The sequence below is a fragment of the Ovis aries genome, chromosome 2 (genome assembly GCF_016772045.2).
Source record: "Ovis aries strain OAR_USU_Benz2616 breed Rambouillet chromosome 2, ARS-UI_Ramb_v3.0, whole genome shotgun sequence".
Lineage (NCBI taxonomy): Eukaryota > Metazoa > Chordata > Mammalia > Artiodactyla > Bovidae > Ovis > Ovis aries.
The window spans coordinates 120,336,495-120,350,192 of NC_056055.1; the positions used below are offsets into that span (position 1 = coordinate 120,336,495).

The window sequence follows — 13,698 nt, forward strand, 5'->3', positions numbered from 1 at the left end:
TTCAAACATTTTAACACAGATTATTCAGAATACATAAAATTAGAGTCTCAGCTACCTAGGCCTTGACTTCAGTGAGAGCAATAGAGTGATATCAATGAGAGCTAATAGTAAGTTATGATTGTATTATCATTAGAGTTATGAAAATGTGGCTTTGCTCTAAGTGGCAATAGACTAAATGGGAGATTTGATGAGTGTATTCATTCATGAAAATGTTGGAAATTGAAGCCCGTGAAATTAAAGCGTTATTTACTGAAAAAGAAATTCAGAAAGGATTCACATGGAAACTTTCAATAGAATATTTCAGTAGTATTGACTTGTAAAGCTTTAAATTGCTTTAGCTAGACTTTAGTTAGGCTTCTCAGAAACCAGACTTTGGGAACCAGTCTGCTCTATGTGCCATGCGTGTGTGCGTGTGTGCGTGTGTGCATGTGTGATGTGAGGTTCTGCATCCCTCCCTGGTGTCTCTTCCTCTTTTGCTTTATTTTCCATTTCTTATTCTGTCTGTCCTAATAATAATACCATTCAACCAAATATTTATTATTACATAGAAAGAATAGCCTTAAATTTCCTATGGTCAAGAGAAATATTTTCTGTTTATTTCTCCAATTTTACATGGAAAACAGCTGCAGAATTGGAATACCTCTTACTTATGTGGCTCTTGATTGACTTTATCTTGCATTTTAGTGGTCCTTGATAGCAAAAAAAAAAAAAAATCTCTTCCCCTGAGTTTAGCATAAAGGAATATATGCAATCATGAGATGACCTTAAAGAAAAAAAAAAGAATTTAATGGTTGCTCGATAGTGAGGAAATGTTTGCACTAGAACTTGATACAACTTGTCCAGACCCATTTAATGAGTGGCAGAGCCAGTACCAGAACTCCAGCCTTCTGCTTGCCAGGTCTGTGCTCCCCAAGAGAGATGTGGACCACACATCTTTTCAGGTTGTGGAGAATTCGCTCAAGTTGCTGAGTTTTTCCTTGGGAAAATGCAGAAGGAAATTAATAGAGAGGATCTGTTTTTCTAGTCTCTGATATTTTGTGTGCTCTTCTCCCTTTTGCTCCAGTAGTTCTTATTTGGCAAAATAATAATTATTATTAAAAGAGCTTTTTAGGCAAGGATAACTTTCTCCAGTTTTGTTTAGTAGAGATAATTTTGATCTACCCACTAATTAATGCACATAAAAAGATTTCCTGTGATTTCCCCTTATTTAGATATGGGGGAAATTCTCTTGTGGGTGTTTCTTCATGAATTCCCTTGGTATTGATGGACAGTCTTATGAAAGTAGCACCCACAAACTCCTCTGCATCTCCTTGTACAGCCTTCGTTTATACATCCTTTTAAAACATTTTAGTTGTGCCTTGCCAGAAAGTTTGAAAATGAGTGTACAAATCTATGTATACCTAACATAAAATGTATTGTATCTTCATGCGTAAACATCAAAGCAAATATTTTGTGTTTTAATCTTTAAATAAAGATGCCAACCTCAGATGCCAACTTGCAGATATCTTGTCTGAGAAACAGTTATGCTTCATTTCTCATTCTTGGAATGTTATAAGTTAGCAGACCAGAACCATCTAGTTAAAAAAGGACTCAAGCCACAGACATCTCTCAGTGCCATCAAATTGAGGTTTTGCACTGTAACCCCCTTTGCACTAAGTCCCATCAGTGCCTTTGTGTCCAATGGAAAAGCAAAAACTAAAAACTGTTTTAAATATATTTCCGATTTTTTTAAAATTAGGGTCCTCCTGGTGAGCCTGGTCCCCCTGGCCCTCCGGGACCCCCTGGCCACCTTACAGCTGCTCTTGGGGATATCATGGGGCACTATGATGAGAGCATGCCAGACCCACTTCCGGAGTTTACTGAAGATCAAGCGGCTCCTGATGACAAAAACAAAACGGACCCAGGGGTACATGCGACCCTGAAGTCACTCAGTAGTCAAATTGAAACCATGCGCAGCCCTGATGGCTCTAGAAAGCATCCTGCCCGGACTTGTGATGACTTAAAGCTTTGCCATTCTGCAAAGCAGAGCGGTGAGTAGACAGTTGGCCATTTGAGCAAAGCTCATTGTTTCTGATGTGTAATTCTCCAATGCGTTCCAAAATATTTTATTTACTCCCTATTTAGTGATAGACACAAGAGATAAAACAGTGGCCAATCACAGAGTCTGAGGTTTGCTAATGGGAACTGTCACTGATATGAAAAAATATGGTGTGAGATAAGTACTGTAATAGAGGACATATCCTATTAATGACCCAATTTCATGGTGGTATTTTCATTTCCATCCAGAAGTCTTAAAATATGGATAATTTTGTGGTGCTGTAAATGTTGAAAATACTTGCTTAAGCAAGGTTAAATATGTTAAGTTTTCTCAATAATTCTCAGTGATTTAATATGCTAATATATAGTTGGATCCTCAAGAGTAGAATAAAGTTCTATTTTTAGTTTTTAAAGAAACCTTCATATGGTGGAATTTAGAAAAATAGTACAGATGAACCTAGTTCCAGGGCAGGAATAGAGATGCAGACATAGCGAATGGATGTGTGGACCCAGTTGGGGAAGAGGAGGGTGGGATGAATTAGGAGACTAAATACACTCCCGGGCTGCCCTGTTGGCTCAATGGTAAAGAATTTGTCTGCAATGCAGGAGACACAAGTTTGATCCCTGGGTTGGGGAGATCCTCTGGAGAAGGAAATAGCAACCTGCTCCAGTATTCTTGCCTGGGAAATTCCATGGACAGAGGAGCCTGACAGGCAACAGTCCAGTTCAGTTCACTTCAGTCACTCAGTTGTGTACAAGTCTCTGCCACCCCATGGACTGCAGCACACCAGGCCTCCCTGTCCATCACCATCTCCTGGAGTTCACTCAAACTCATGTCCATCGAGTCAGTGATGCCACCCAACCGTTTCATCCTCCGTAGTCCCCTTCTCCTCCTGCCTTCAATCTTTCCCAGCATCAGGGTCTTCTCCAATGAATCAGTTCTTTGCATCAAGTGGCCAAAGTATTGGAGTTTCAGCTTAGGCATCAGTCCTTCCAACGACTATTCAGGACTGATCTCCTTTAGGATGGACTGGTTGGATCTCCTTGCAGTCCAAGGGACTCTCAAGTCTTCTCCAACACCACAGTTCAAAAGCATCAGTTCTTCAGTGCTCAGCTACAGTCCATGGGGTTACAAAAGAGTCGGACACAATTTAGCGACTAAAAAAAACAACGAATACACTACTGGGCATAAAATAGATAGCTAGTGGGAACTTACTCTGAAGCACAGGGAGCTCAGCTTAGTGCTCTGTGATGACCTAGGTGGGTGGCATGGAGGGGAGGTGGGAGGGAGGTCCAAGAAAAAGGGAATTTACTTATGCATATAGCTGATTCATTTTGTTGTACAGCAGAAATTAACCCAACATTGTAAAGCAAGTATACTCCAACAACAGAGATAGTAGAATGGAGTATGCCTTATTCCCCAGATTTATTTGAATATGGAATTCTTTTCATGTAGTTTAATGTTCTACAAATCATACTTCAACAGTCTCTGCTGCAGAATTGTGTTATGGTTATTTGATAAAATATTTTGAAATTAAAATCTTTTACCCTAGTTGTAAACACTATGCCTAAAGTTTGTAAAATTCTATCATTTTGATTAATCTAATAAGACCTGGAAAAGAAAGATCCATAAGAGGGCCATGGGAATGAGCTATGAAATGCTTAAGTGTTTCAAATAACTTTGCAATGATGCTGACAGGGATAGCTAAAATTGTTATCTTTGCAGAACAGGCCATTTGATTACCAAGTCTATACGTTATATCCCACCATCAATGCCCCTTCATTCTTTTAAAATCCAGTCTTTAATACATATTTTATATATACATACAGACATGTATTTTATACATATATACATATTTATTATACATATATTACATATGCTATTATATAAATTATATATATTTATACATGTTTATATAAATATATATGTAATATAATCTATATACATATATTTTGCATATATATACAGAGTATACATTTATACACAGATATATACATAAAGATATATATACAAAAATGTATTTGTTTGTATATTTATTAAACTATATCTCTAGCACCAAGCACCAACTTGGTGTAGCCTTCTTCTAGGATCTCTTCTACATGATAAGATCAATTTTTTGCACTATTTTACATTGGAGCATAGATGATTAAGAATGTTGTGTTAGTTTCTGGTGACAAGAAAGTGATTCAGTTATGCATATACATGTATCTATTATTTTTCAAATTATTTTCCCATTTAGGATAGGATGCTACATAATATTGAACAGAGATCAATTTTAGGGCCATTGAGGGACTTCCCTGGCAGTCCAGTGGTTAAGACTCCATGCTTCTGTTGCAGGGTACATGTATTCAATTCCTGCTGGGGGAACTTAAAGATTCCACATGCCACACGATGTGGCCTAAATAAATAAATAGGGCCAGTGAGATAATTCGTAGCATTCTGATTGCAGTTTGACTCACTTCATAGTTTTGAAAAGACATTATTTTTTTATATTCAATTATTATTTGTTTTAAAATATTGACTTTGTAAGTTTAATGAGAACCCATCCATTTTGGCAAAGCCACTTGCTCACCATGGATTCTCTTTTTGGTATAATTTCTATTCTACAAAATGGGTGTGATGATGTATCCTTCACATTTGTGTTTTGAGCCTAGGGTACATTTGGCCAGTCACTTTAGAATAGAAAGGAGAAAGGACCTGAACGCATAACAGTTACTTTTTTCTTAGCTGCAGATATTTCCTTAACTGGGATTCACTTTAAAAGAGTGAGTTAGTCCTTAATCAGTGAGTTAGCCTTCTGTCAATTATTTTAGAGACTCATAATCATGTTTGAGATTCTTTTTATTTAGCAAATATTTTTATTTTGGAAAACAGGCGAGTACTGGATTGACCCTAACCAGGGATCTGCTGAAGATGCGATCAAAGTTCACTGCAACATGGAAACGGGAGAAACATGTATTTCAGCAAACCCATCCAGTGTACCACGTAAAACCTGGTGGGCCAGCAAATCTCCTGATAATAAGCCTGTTTGGTATGGTCTTGATATGAATCGAGGATCTCAGGTAATTTAATATGCTTGCTTAAAGTTGTATTCATTGCTTGTCTTTATTTATTGTATTTTAGTATTGACTTAGAACTTTTGTAATTATTTTTTGACCATGTTTATTTTACTATGTTTATTAATAATTGGAAGTGATAGATTCTCATTAGTTGCATTTGCAATATCATTGCATAAACATTGCTATGAATTAAATTAATATAGATTTGAATGATAGTTTTTCAATTGATGGAATGTAAAACAGTAATTATTTTTCATATTAGCTCCTTTAATGCCTGTGACACTGCTTGTGGAGTAGAGTTGAAGGGATTTTGCCATAGCTGGAAGACAGGGATTATATTTAGCATCAGGAAACCTAGGTTACTCATACATGGATCTGTTATTACCTCTGGGACCTAGAAAGTCACTTAACCTTTTTTTGTTTTCAGTTTTGCCATTTTAAAGTAAGAGTGATAATATTAATTTCATAGCTCTGTGTGTATATAAAGCATGTGTATATAAAGTATATAGTATCTGGTATTTGGTAAGTTATGGATAAATATTAGATACTTATTATGATACTTTTGATAACTGAATCCCTTTGTAAACTTCATAGTTATTTAAACTTAACACTTTTATAGTTATAATTATAATATTATGTAATATTTTTTCTTGAGTCTTATCCTCTCTGTTTCTTTCATGGTCCAGTATTAAGATTCTTAACTAGTCTTGCCGCTTCCTATTGCAATATGAGTATTAACTTTGCAGTTTTCTTCTCAACTCTGCTCTGGACCTTTCCTCAGAACTCATGCTCATAATAACATGATATAAGGACATTATGGGTATATGCAGGATCTACCATTATTTAAAGAACAGGAAAAAATTTGAAATTTACCTACCTAATTGGAATATAGTTAACATATTATGTAAAAAGTTCAAATAGGAGCTTTTAAAATATAGCTCAAACTAGAAGATAAGTAGGAAATATCCTATAGAAAATTCTTTTTGATTGTTTGTCTTTGTTAGCTAATGGAAACTTGTAATTCATATTTCCTATAAGTATGTAACAGTTGGGTTAAAAAAAATTTTACCAATAGTTAAGTCCAAATTTTTATCATAATTGACAATAAAAGCAATCAGCTATTTTTGATACATGATTGAATATCCAAACCTATGCTTAGGTATATAACTTCTAAAAAGTAATATTTAATATTTTTTTAAAGAAATAGAGAAGCAAATTTTAAAATACTTAAACTTTCTCTGGTGAATTATAATTATATTTGGTTTCACCACCATTTGTTTGGGATAGTAAGGATGAAGTTTCTTACTTGTGAATATTCATAGAAGGGTAGAATATCTTGTTATGTGAAAGAATAGACACAATACCCTTTAAAATTAATTTGTCTGAAATCAACACACATACTCACACAGCACTATAAAACCCATCAGTGTTACATATATTGGGGCTCAGGGCAGGCTGCTCTAAAATTTGCTTCAGTGACACATTGATCATTTTCAGTTAAAGTCATTTAAGTAATGCTTGCTGCAAGAGGAATGCTTTGATCCTGCTCTCTGTCTCTCTGAAAGAAGGAAATAAATCTCCCATGTGAACCCTCCCTGTACTCAGGGTAGAAAGACAACCTTATCTCCACAGATAGGGAATTTAGAACCAAGACGCCTGTATAAACAAACATCCTTACTTCCTTATTAATTTACTACCCAAGCCCAAACTTTAAATTCCTTACCAATTATGCACCCAAACCTAGGTTACTTTGTTCTGTCAATTCCTCTTAAATTTATTGTTTCTTTGGCTCCTACTTAGGTCCCATTTCTGGGAGACCTCTGACCTCTGTGTCCCAAGTTAAAGTTGTTTCTTTTTCTCTGGCTAATCTGTCTTGTGTCAATTAGTCCAATCATAAGAACTCAGGAGGGGTAGACATGTATAACAAAGACTCTTTCTGTTTTTCTAGTTTGTTTATGGAGACCACCAGTCGCCTAATGCAGCCATTACTCAGATGACCTTCTTGCGCCTTTTATCAAAAGAAGCCTCCCAGAACATCACCTACATCTGTAAAAACAGTGTAGGGTACATGGATGATCAAGCTAAGAACTTGAAGAAAGCTGTGGTTCTCAAAGGGTCAAATGACTTAGAAATCAAAGCAGAGGGAAACGTTAGATTCAGATACATAGTTCTTCATGATTCTTGCTCTGTAAGTACTTTTGAGTCTTGCTCTGTAAGTACTTTTGATCCATATTGATCTGGTTGAAGAAAAAAAAATTACTTTGTTAAAAATACTGTCATGGCACTAGAGGTGGGGGCAAATTTACCCTGTTTGTAAACACGACAGCAATTAGTTGTTCCTCAGGATGAACCTGAATGTGTGTTGGTATGTGAAACATGCTAGAGGCTTTAAGAAAAACATCAAAGACTGGATTCTTGCAGCTCTTTTGCAAACTCACTTTAGTTCTCTGCAGATTACTTGGTTTACTTAATCTCAATTCTATGCTTAAAATTCCTGGATTCTAAAATATATAATCCATCTAAGATTATGGTCTTTCACTGATTGGTATGTCTTTCTTCTTGCATGTCTGTATATATAAAAAAGAAAATATTTAATGACGAATTTTGGGTTCAATCATGAAAACCAAAAACGCTTTCATAATTTATGTTGTTAGTGACCATTTGGGAAGCTGCAAAAGAATAAAGGGCTTTTTCCCAGTTTAAAGAATGAGAGAAATGCCTGCCAGCTATGCCAGTATCTCATTTGATGTTGGCAGTGCTCTTACTTTTAAGTAGTGCTCTAAAAATCATTGCTTTTACATTATAAATATTGGAAGTCTAACATTTTTGTACTAATTTGTGTATGCTATTAACCCATTGCGCCATTTAATTCCAGAAACGAAATGGAAACGTGGGCAAGACCATCTTTGAATATAGAACGCAGAATGTGGCACGCTTGCCCATCATAGATCTTGCCCCTGTGGATGTTGGCGGTACAGACCAAGAATTTGGCGTTGAAATTGGGCCAGTTTGTTTTGTGTAAAGCAAGCCGAGATAAGTCGACAAAGAGCACCACCCCTACCATCAGTGACCACCACCATTCACAAGACTTTGACTGTTTGAAGCTGATCCTGAGACTCTTGAAGTAATGGCTGATTCTGCATCAGCATTGTATATATGGTCTTAAGTGCCTGGCCTCCTTATCCTTCAGAATATTTATTTTACTTACAATCCTCAAGTTTTAATTGATTTAAAGTATTTTTCAATACAACAGTTTAGGTTTAAGATGACCAATGACAATGACCACCTTTTTAAAACAGTAAACTGATTGAATAAATAGATCTCCGTTTTCTTCATTTCAATGTAATGACAAAGTTGCTTAGTATTTATGAGAAAACCTTTCTTCCTGGCAGATAGCTTAAAGAGTGGGGTATTTAAAATCACAACACATTTATTTCACGTGGCTGCAATTGGAAAAATACAATTTTGTGACCTCTCATTTACAGATTATCAATTAAAAATGAAATCAAAATGTTTATCCTTGTGATTGAAACTGAATGCTTGTCTTGATATTGTATAACTAACACACAGACTCTTTAAAGAGAACCATGAAAACCTATCAGTTTCTCATTGCCTTAAATGGAATGTTAAAGTAGTATATATTCAATGGGATTTCTGACCAAAAAAAAAAGATCTTAAATTTTTGTAAAATGTGGTAAATCTAGTCTTCATTCGCATTCAAATTTAAAGCTCCCTTTCCCTATATTGACTCAATCTATCAATATAGATAGAAATTCAATGAATATACCATTGAATATATTTGCACTTTCTTGTTTAAGAAGACATAGAATGAAAAATAATTTCCATACAACTTTAGAAACAAATATTCAGGACCCTTAGTTAAGAGTCTTCCACATATACAATCTCATCTTCCTAAAACCTATAATGAAGAAAAAGGTTTAGAAACTCAGAGTTGTGGAGCTGACTCTAATCAAACGTGATGGTTGGAATTAGAACATTTGGTTTTTGAACTCTCTTAGGAAAAATGACCCAACATTTTTTAGCATGAGCTACCTCATCTCTAGAAGCTGGGATGGACTTACTCTTCTTGTTTATATTTTAGGTACTAAAAGGTGCTATGCTTCTGTGATTATTCCAAGACTGGAGATAGGCAGGGCTAAAATGTATTGTTATTATTATCCTTATTGATGGTGCTAAAATTCCTTCTATAAATTTCTTTAAAAATAAAGATGGTTTCATCAATACCATTTGTGAAAACATAACTGTTAGACTTCCCGTTTCTGAAAGAAGGGGCATCGCTCCACTGCCTGTTCACTGTTCATCTGTCATACTGTATCATACTGTTCTGTAATGCTTGCATGTTTCTTAGACTAGAACATGTAGGTCCCCTGATGTCTCAAGGATTTTTTTCCCTTAATTCTCTGTTGGCTCCATTTTTTATTTTTTCTTTAAAAATAAACAACTGGGACCATCCCAAAGGACAAGCCATGCACACAACTTTAGTCATGTATCTCTGCAAAGCATTGAATTAAATGCACGCTTTTGTCATGTCAATGGTTTTCGTTTTGTGGAATTCCTTTGAACATATTAGATCCATTTCATTTTCAGTAGTAAAATGTTAGGTGCTGTGGTATTCTTTGTTTGCTGTTTGTTTAAAAGATAAAACAACAAATGCCTTTCATCACGTAGATACTGGCTCATAATGAAAATCAGTTTGCAGCATCACTCACAAAGGCTGCATGACACTGATTTCACCATCGATGCCCTTAAAAATCTCAAGGTAGTTATTATTGATAATAAGAGAAAAGCAGCTGATTTTTCATAGTTGAATAAATTGTGATAATATATGTCTCAGTGTGTCACATATGAATTTAGCCTAAATGTGTTCAGAATTTTATCTTCAACATTTATTTCACAGTATTGTTTCTCTCCAAATTGGTTATTATTTGAGCTCCACATCTTGAATATGAATATTTGAATATGTATATACCTAAATATTTGTGTTTTGTTTGTATTAAAATTTCCTCCAAGTTCAACCTATTCAAGTTTGCACAAGTTCAGCTAGAAAAGCCAGAAACATGTAATGATTCCCTTAAGTCAAAGCACTAACAATTGCCAGCTATAGAAATATCACTTCTTACTTGGAGCTCAGGAATGTTATAAATAAAAGCCGTCCCAGACCATTCCAGGAGCCCTCAAATTTTTTGCCTGAGTTCCAGATATATAGGTTCCATTAGACAAGTGTACGGCTTTCCTTAATGTCCAACAGACGCCTCCAACTCTACGTCACCAGAAGTGAAATAATCTGCCTCTGTGGAGGATGTGACATTAACTTATTACAACTTTATTAAAAAATACAAATGAAAATTTCCCAAACTGAATTAACTGAAATGAAGAAAAAGGAGAAAAACAGCAAAGAAAACACAAACAAGGCCAAAAAAGTCCCCAAGTCATATAACACAAAATTTGGCAAATTATAGTCAGTTTCAGTGTAACTTGGACTTCCCTGGTAGCCCAGTTGGTAAAGAATCTGCCTGCAATGCAGGAGATTCCAGCTCAATTCCTGGTTCAGGAAGATCTGCTGAAGAAGGGATACGCTACCCACTCCAGTATCCTTGGGCTTCCCTGTGGTTCAGCTGGCTAAGAATCTGCCTGCAATGCCGGAGACCTGGGTAAGATCCCTGGGTTGGGAAGATCTCCTGGAGAGGACTACCCACTCTAGTATTCAGGCCTGGAGAATTCCATGGACTGTATAGTCCATGCGGTTGCAAAGAAAGACATAACTGAGCGACTTTCACTCACTTGCTCAATGTAACTTATTCTAAATTTAAAAGAGATTGAAATGAATTACAATCGAAAAAAAGAGATTGAAATGAATACAGAACATCTTTTTTCAAGTGAATGTTTTCATACAGCAGAAAGCAAGGGCAAAAAAAAAAATTGGGGAAGAAACAAAATCGATGATTGGAAGCACCTCACTTAGAGTTTCTATCCCACCATGAAAAAAGAACATATCAAGATAACTCCTTTCTTTGAAATTATGAAAATTTCAGGAGAGACTAAGTTCAGTTCAGTTCAGTCAGTCATGTCCGACTCTTTGCGACCCCGTGGACTGCAGCATGCCAGGCTTCCCTGTCCATCACCAACTCCCAGAGCTTGCTCAAATTCATGTCCATCAAGTCGGTGATACCATCCATTAGTCTTAGGAGAGACTAAGAATAATGTGTTAAAAACTGATTTGGGGGTTGAGATCCAACAGTGGCAAACTAATGCAATAATTCTGCAAAGACAGCTAAAACTTCTGGCATGGCGTGTGGGGCATGCCAGTGTATGTATGTGTGTATATATATATATATATATGTATATATGTATATATATACATATATATATATATATATATATATATATATTTAATCAGACCAGCTGGCTTACCCAAGAGCAGCTTTTCTTCCCAGTCTCTTATCAACGCATCATTTTAATCCATGTTTCAGTGTCAGCATTCCCCAGGGATCTGTCCTTTTCTCTTTACTCTTACAGGCAATACTCTCATCACTGGCCCTTATTCATATCATGTCTATCTAATGCTAGTAGCTCCATGTATATATGCAATGTAAATCTTTCCTGAGAGTTCAAGAATTGCCTGTGTAAATGTTTAGCTCACTATCTTCACTTGGATTTCAGAAGTACTTGTAGCAAGTGCCTGCACGAGCGCTCAGTCGCTCAGTCGTGTCCGATTCTGTGACGCTATGGACTACAGCCCTCCAAGCTTCTCTGTCCATGGAATTTTCCAGGCAAGAATACTGGAGCGGGTTGCCATTTCCTACTCCAGGGGATCTTCCTGACCCAGGGACTGAACCCGCATCTCCCGCATTGACAGAGAGACTCTACCACTGTGCTACCTGAGAAGCTTATGATGAGTTTATGTAGCTCATTATGTTTAAAAATTACAATAGTTATATCTCAAAGCTGATTTATGTTCTGTATTTGCTCTCTCAGGCAAGAGCCTCATCATTCATCGCCCTAGACAGGCCAGAAACCTGGTGGTGATTCCTGTCATCCCTCTCTCCCTTACCATGCCAGAATCCTCATTGCTAATATTTTGAATTTTGCTTCCTGAATGTTCCTCATTGCCCATACCTCTTGCTCCATCTCCACTGTCACTGTCCTAGTCCACAGTATCATTACTTCTCAACTGGGTTCCTTCAGTAGACTCCTAAAAGGTTTCCAGGCACCCGTTCTTGCCTTTCTCTGATCCATTCTTCCCAGGAGAGCCAGAGTGATCAATCTGCAATATAAACCTGAATACATCACCTCACCCTCACCCATCAACCAACACAACAGAGACACACACACACACACAGACACACACAGACACACACACACACACACATCCTTTAAAAGCTTCAGTGGTATCTTGTAGGATCAAGACAAAATTATTAACAGTCTATGAGGACTCTGACATGACCTGACTTCTTACCTTTTTCTCAAGCTTCATTTTGTTATTCTCTGCTCGACACACAATGTCTTTCTGTCCCTTTCCTAAACCACGCTCCCCAGCCTGTTAAAGGCCATTTGCATTTCTTCTGCCTGGTGTACCAGTACTCACCTTTTAGAGCTCTGTTCAGCGCTGCATCCTCATGAACTCCTCTTGGACTCCTCACCCTTCATTACCTCCCAGATTAGATAAAGTGAAGTGAAGTCGCTCAGTCGTGTCTGACTCTTTGCGACCCCGTGGACTCTAGCCCACCAGGCTCCTCAGTCCATGGGATTCTCCAGGCAAGAATACTGGAGTGGGTTGCCATTTCCTTCTCCAGAGGATCTTCCCAACCCAGGGACTGAACTCGGATCTCCCGCATTTCAGGCAGACGCTTTAACCTCTGAGGCACCAGGGAAGCTCCCCAGATTAGATAGCATCTCCCATTAAGAATTTTCTCGGCACCTTGTATTCTTTTCCTTATAGCACAAATCATGATGCTTTCTATAATTATATGATTATTTGATTAATGTCAGTCTTCTCTATTAATTAAAGGACAGGGGGCTATTTACAAGGATCAACATATTACTTAGTATTTGTGTTTGTTTGAAATACATTCATTGGATGAATGATGAGAAAATAAATACTGTATAACTGAAAATGTATATTTAGAGAATATTAATGCTTGATTTATGTACTAGTGTGAAGCACATCTCATTATTACTATGGTATTATGATTACTGTTTGTATTTGCATTACTGAATAGAAAACATATCAGAAGAAATGATTCTATCCACAAAAGCAATAAGATCTGTAAAATAAGGTAAAGTGGGAATAATTGCTTCTTTTTTTCACATAGAGAAACTTGGTATTTGAAAAATGCAGTTCTTTTTCCTAAATCAAAGCATAAATTAAGTACTATCTTACTCAAAATCCCTGTATGATGCTAAAAGCCTGAAGCGTGACAAAACCACTTTGAAGCTCATTGGAATAAAAAATATGCAAGAAAAGTGATAAGGAATCTCCCCCAAACAGAAACGGTGAGTAAGAAAGTCATTGTTCCTATTAGATATGAAAAATAATAAAAAGTTACTGACTGTGATGAAAGAAAAGTATTTAGACATGAA

General features: G+C 36.5%; 1 protein-coding gene across 1 annotated transcript in view; it reads left to right on the forward strand.

The window, feature by feature from the left end:
- Positions 1-9,651, forward strand: part of COL5A2 (collagen type V alpha 2 chain) — a 148,978-nt gene extending 139,327 nt beyond the window's left edge. Inside the window, exons 51-54 of the mRNA XM_004004513.5 lie at positions 1,739-2,030; positions 4,913-5,100; positions 7,046-7,285; positions 7,973-9,651. Coding sequence (XP_004004562.1) covers positions 1,739-2,030; positions 4,913-5,100; positions 7,046-7,285; positions 7,973-8,119 — 867 coding nt within the window. The 3' untranslated portion in view covers positions 8,120-9,651. The remainder of the gene's footprint in view (positions 1-1,738; positions 2,031-4,912; positions 5,101-7,045; positions 7,286-7,972) is intronic.
- Positions 9,652-13,698: the final 4,047 nt, after the last annotated feature.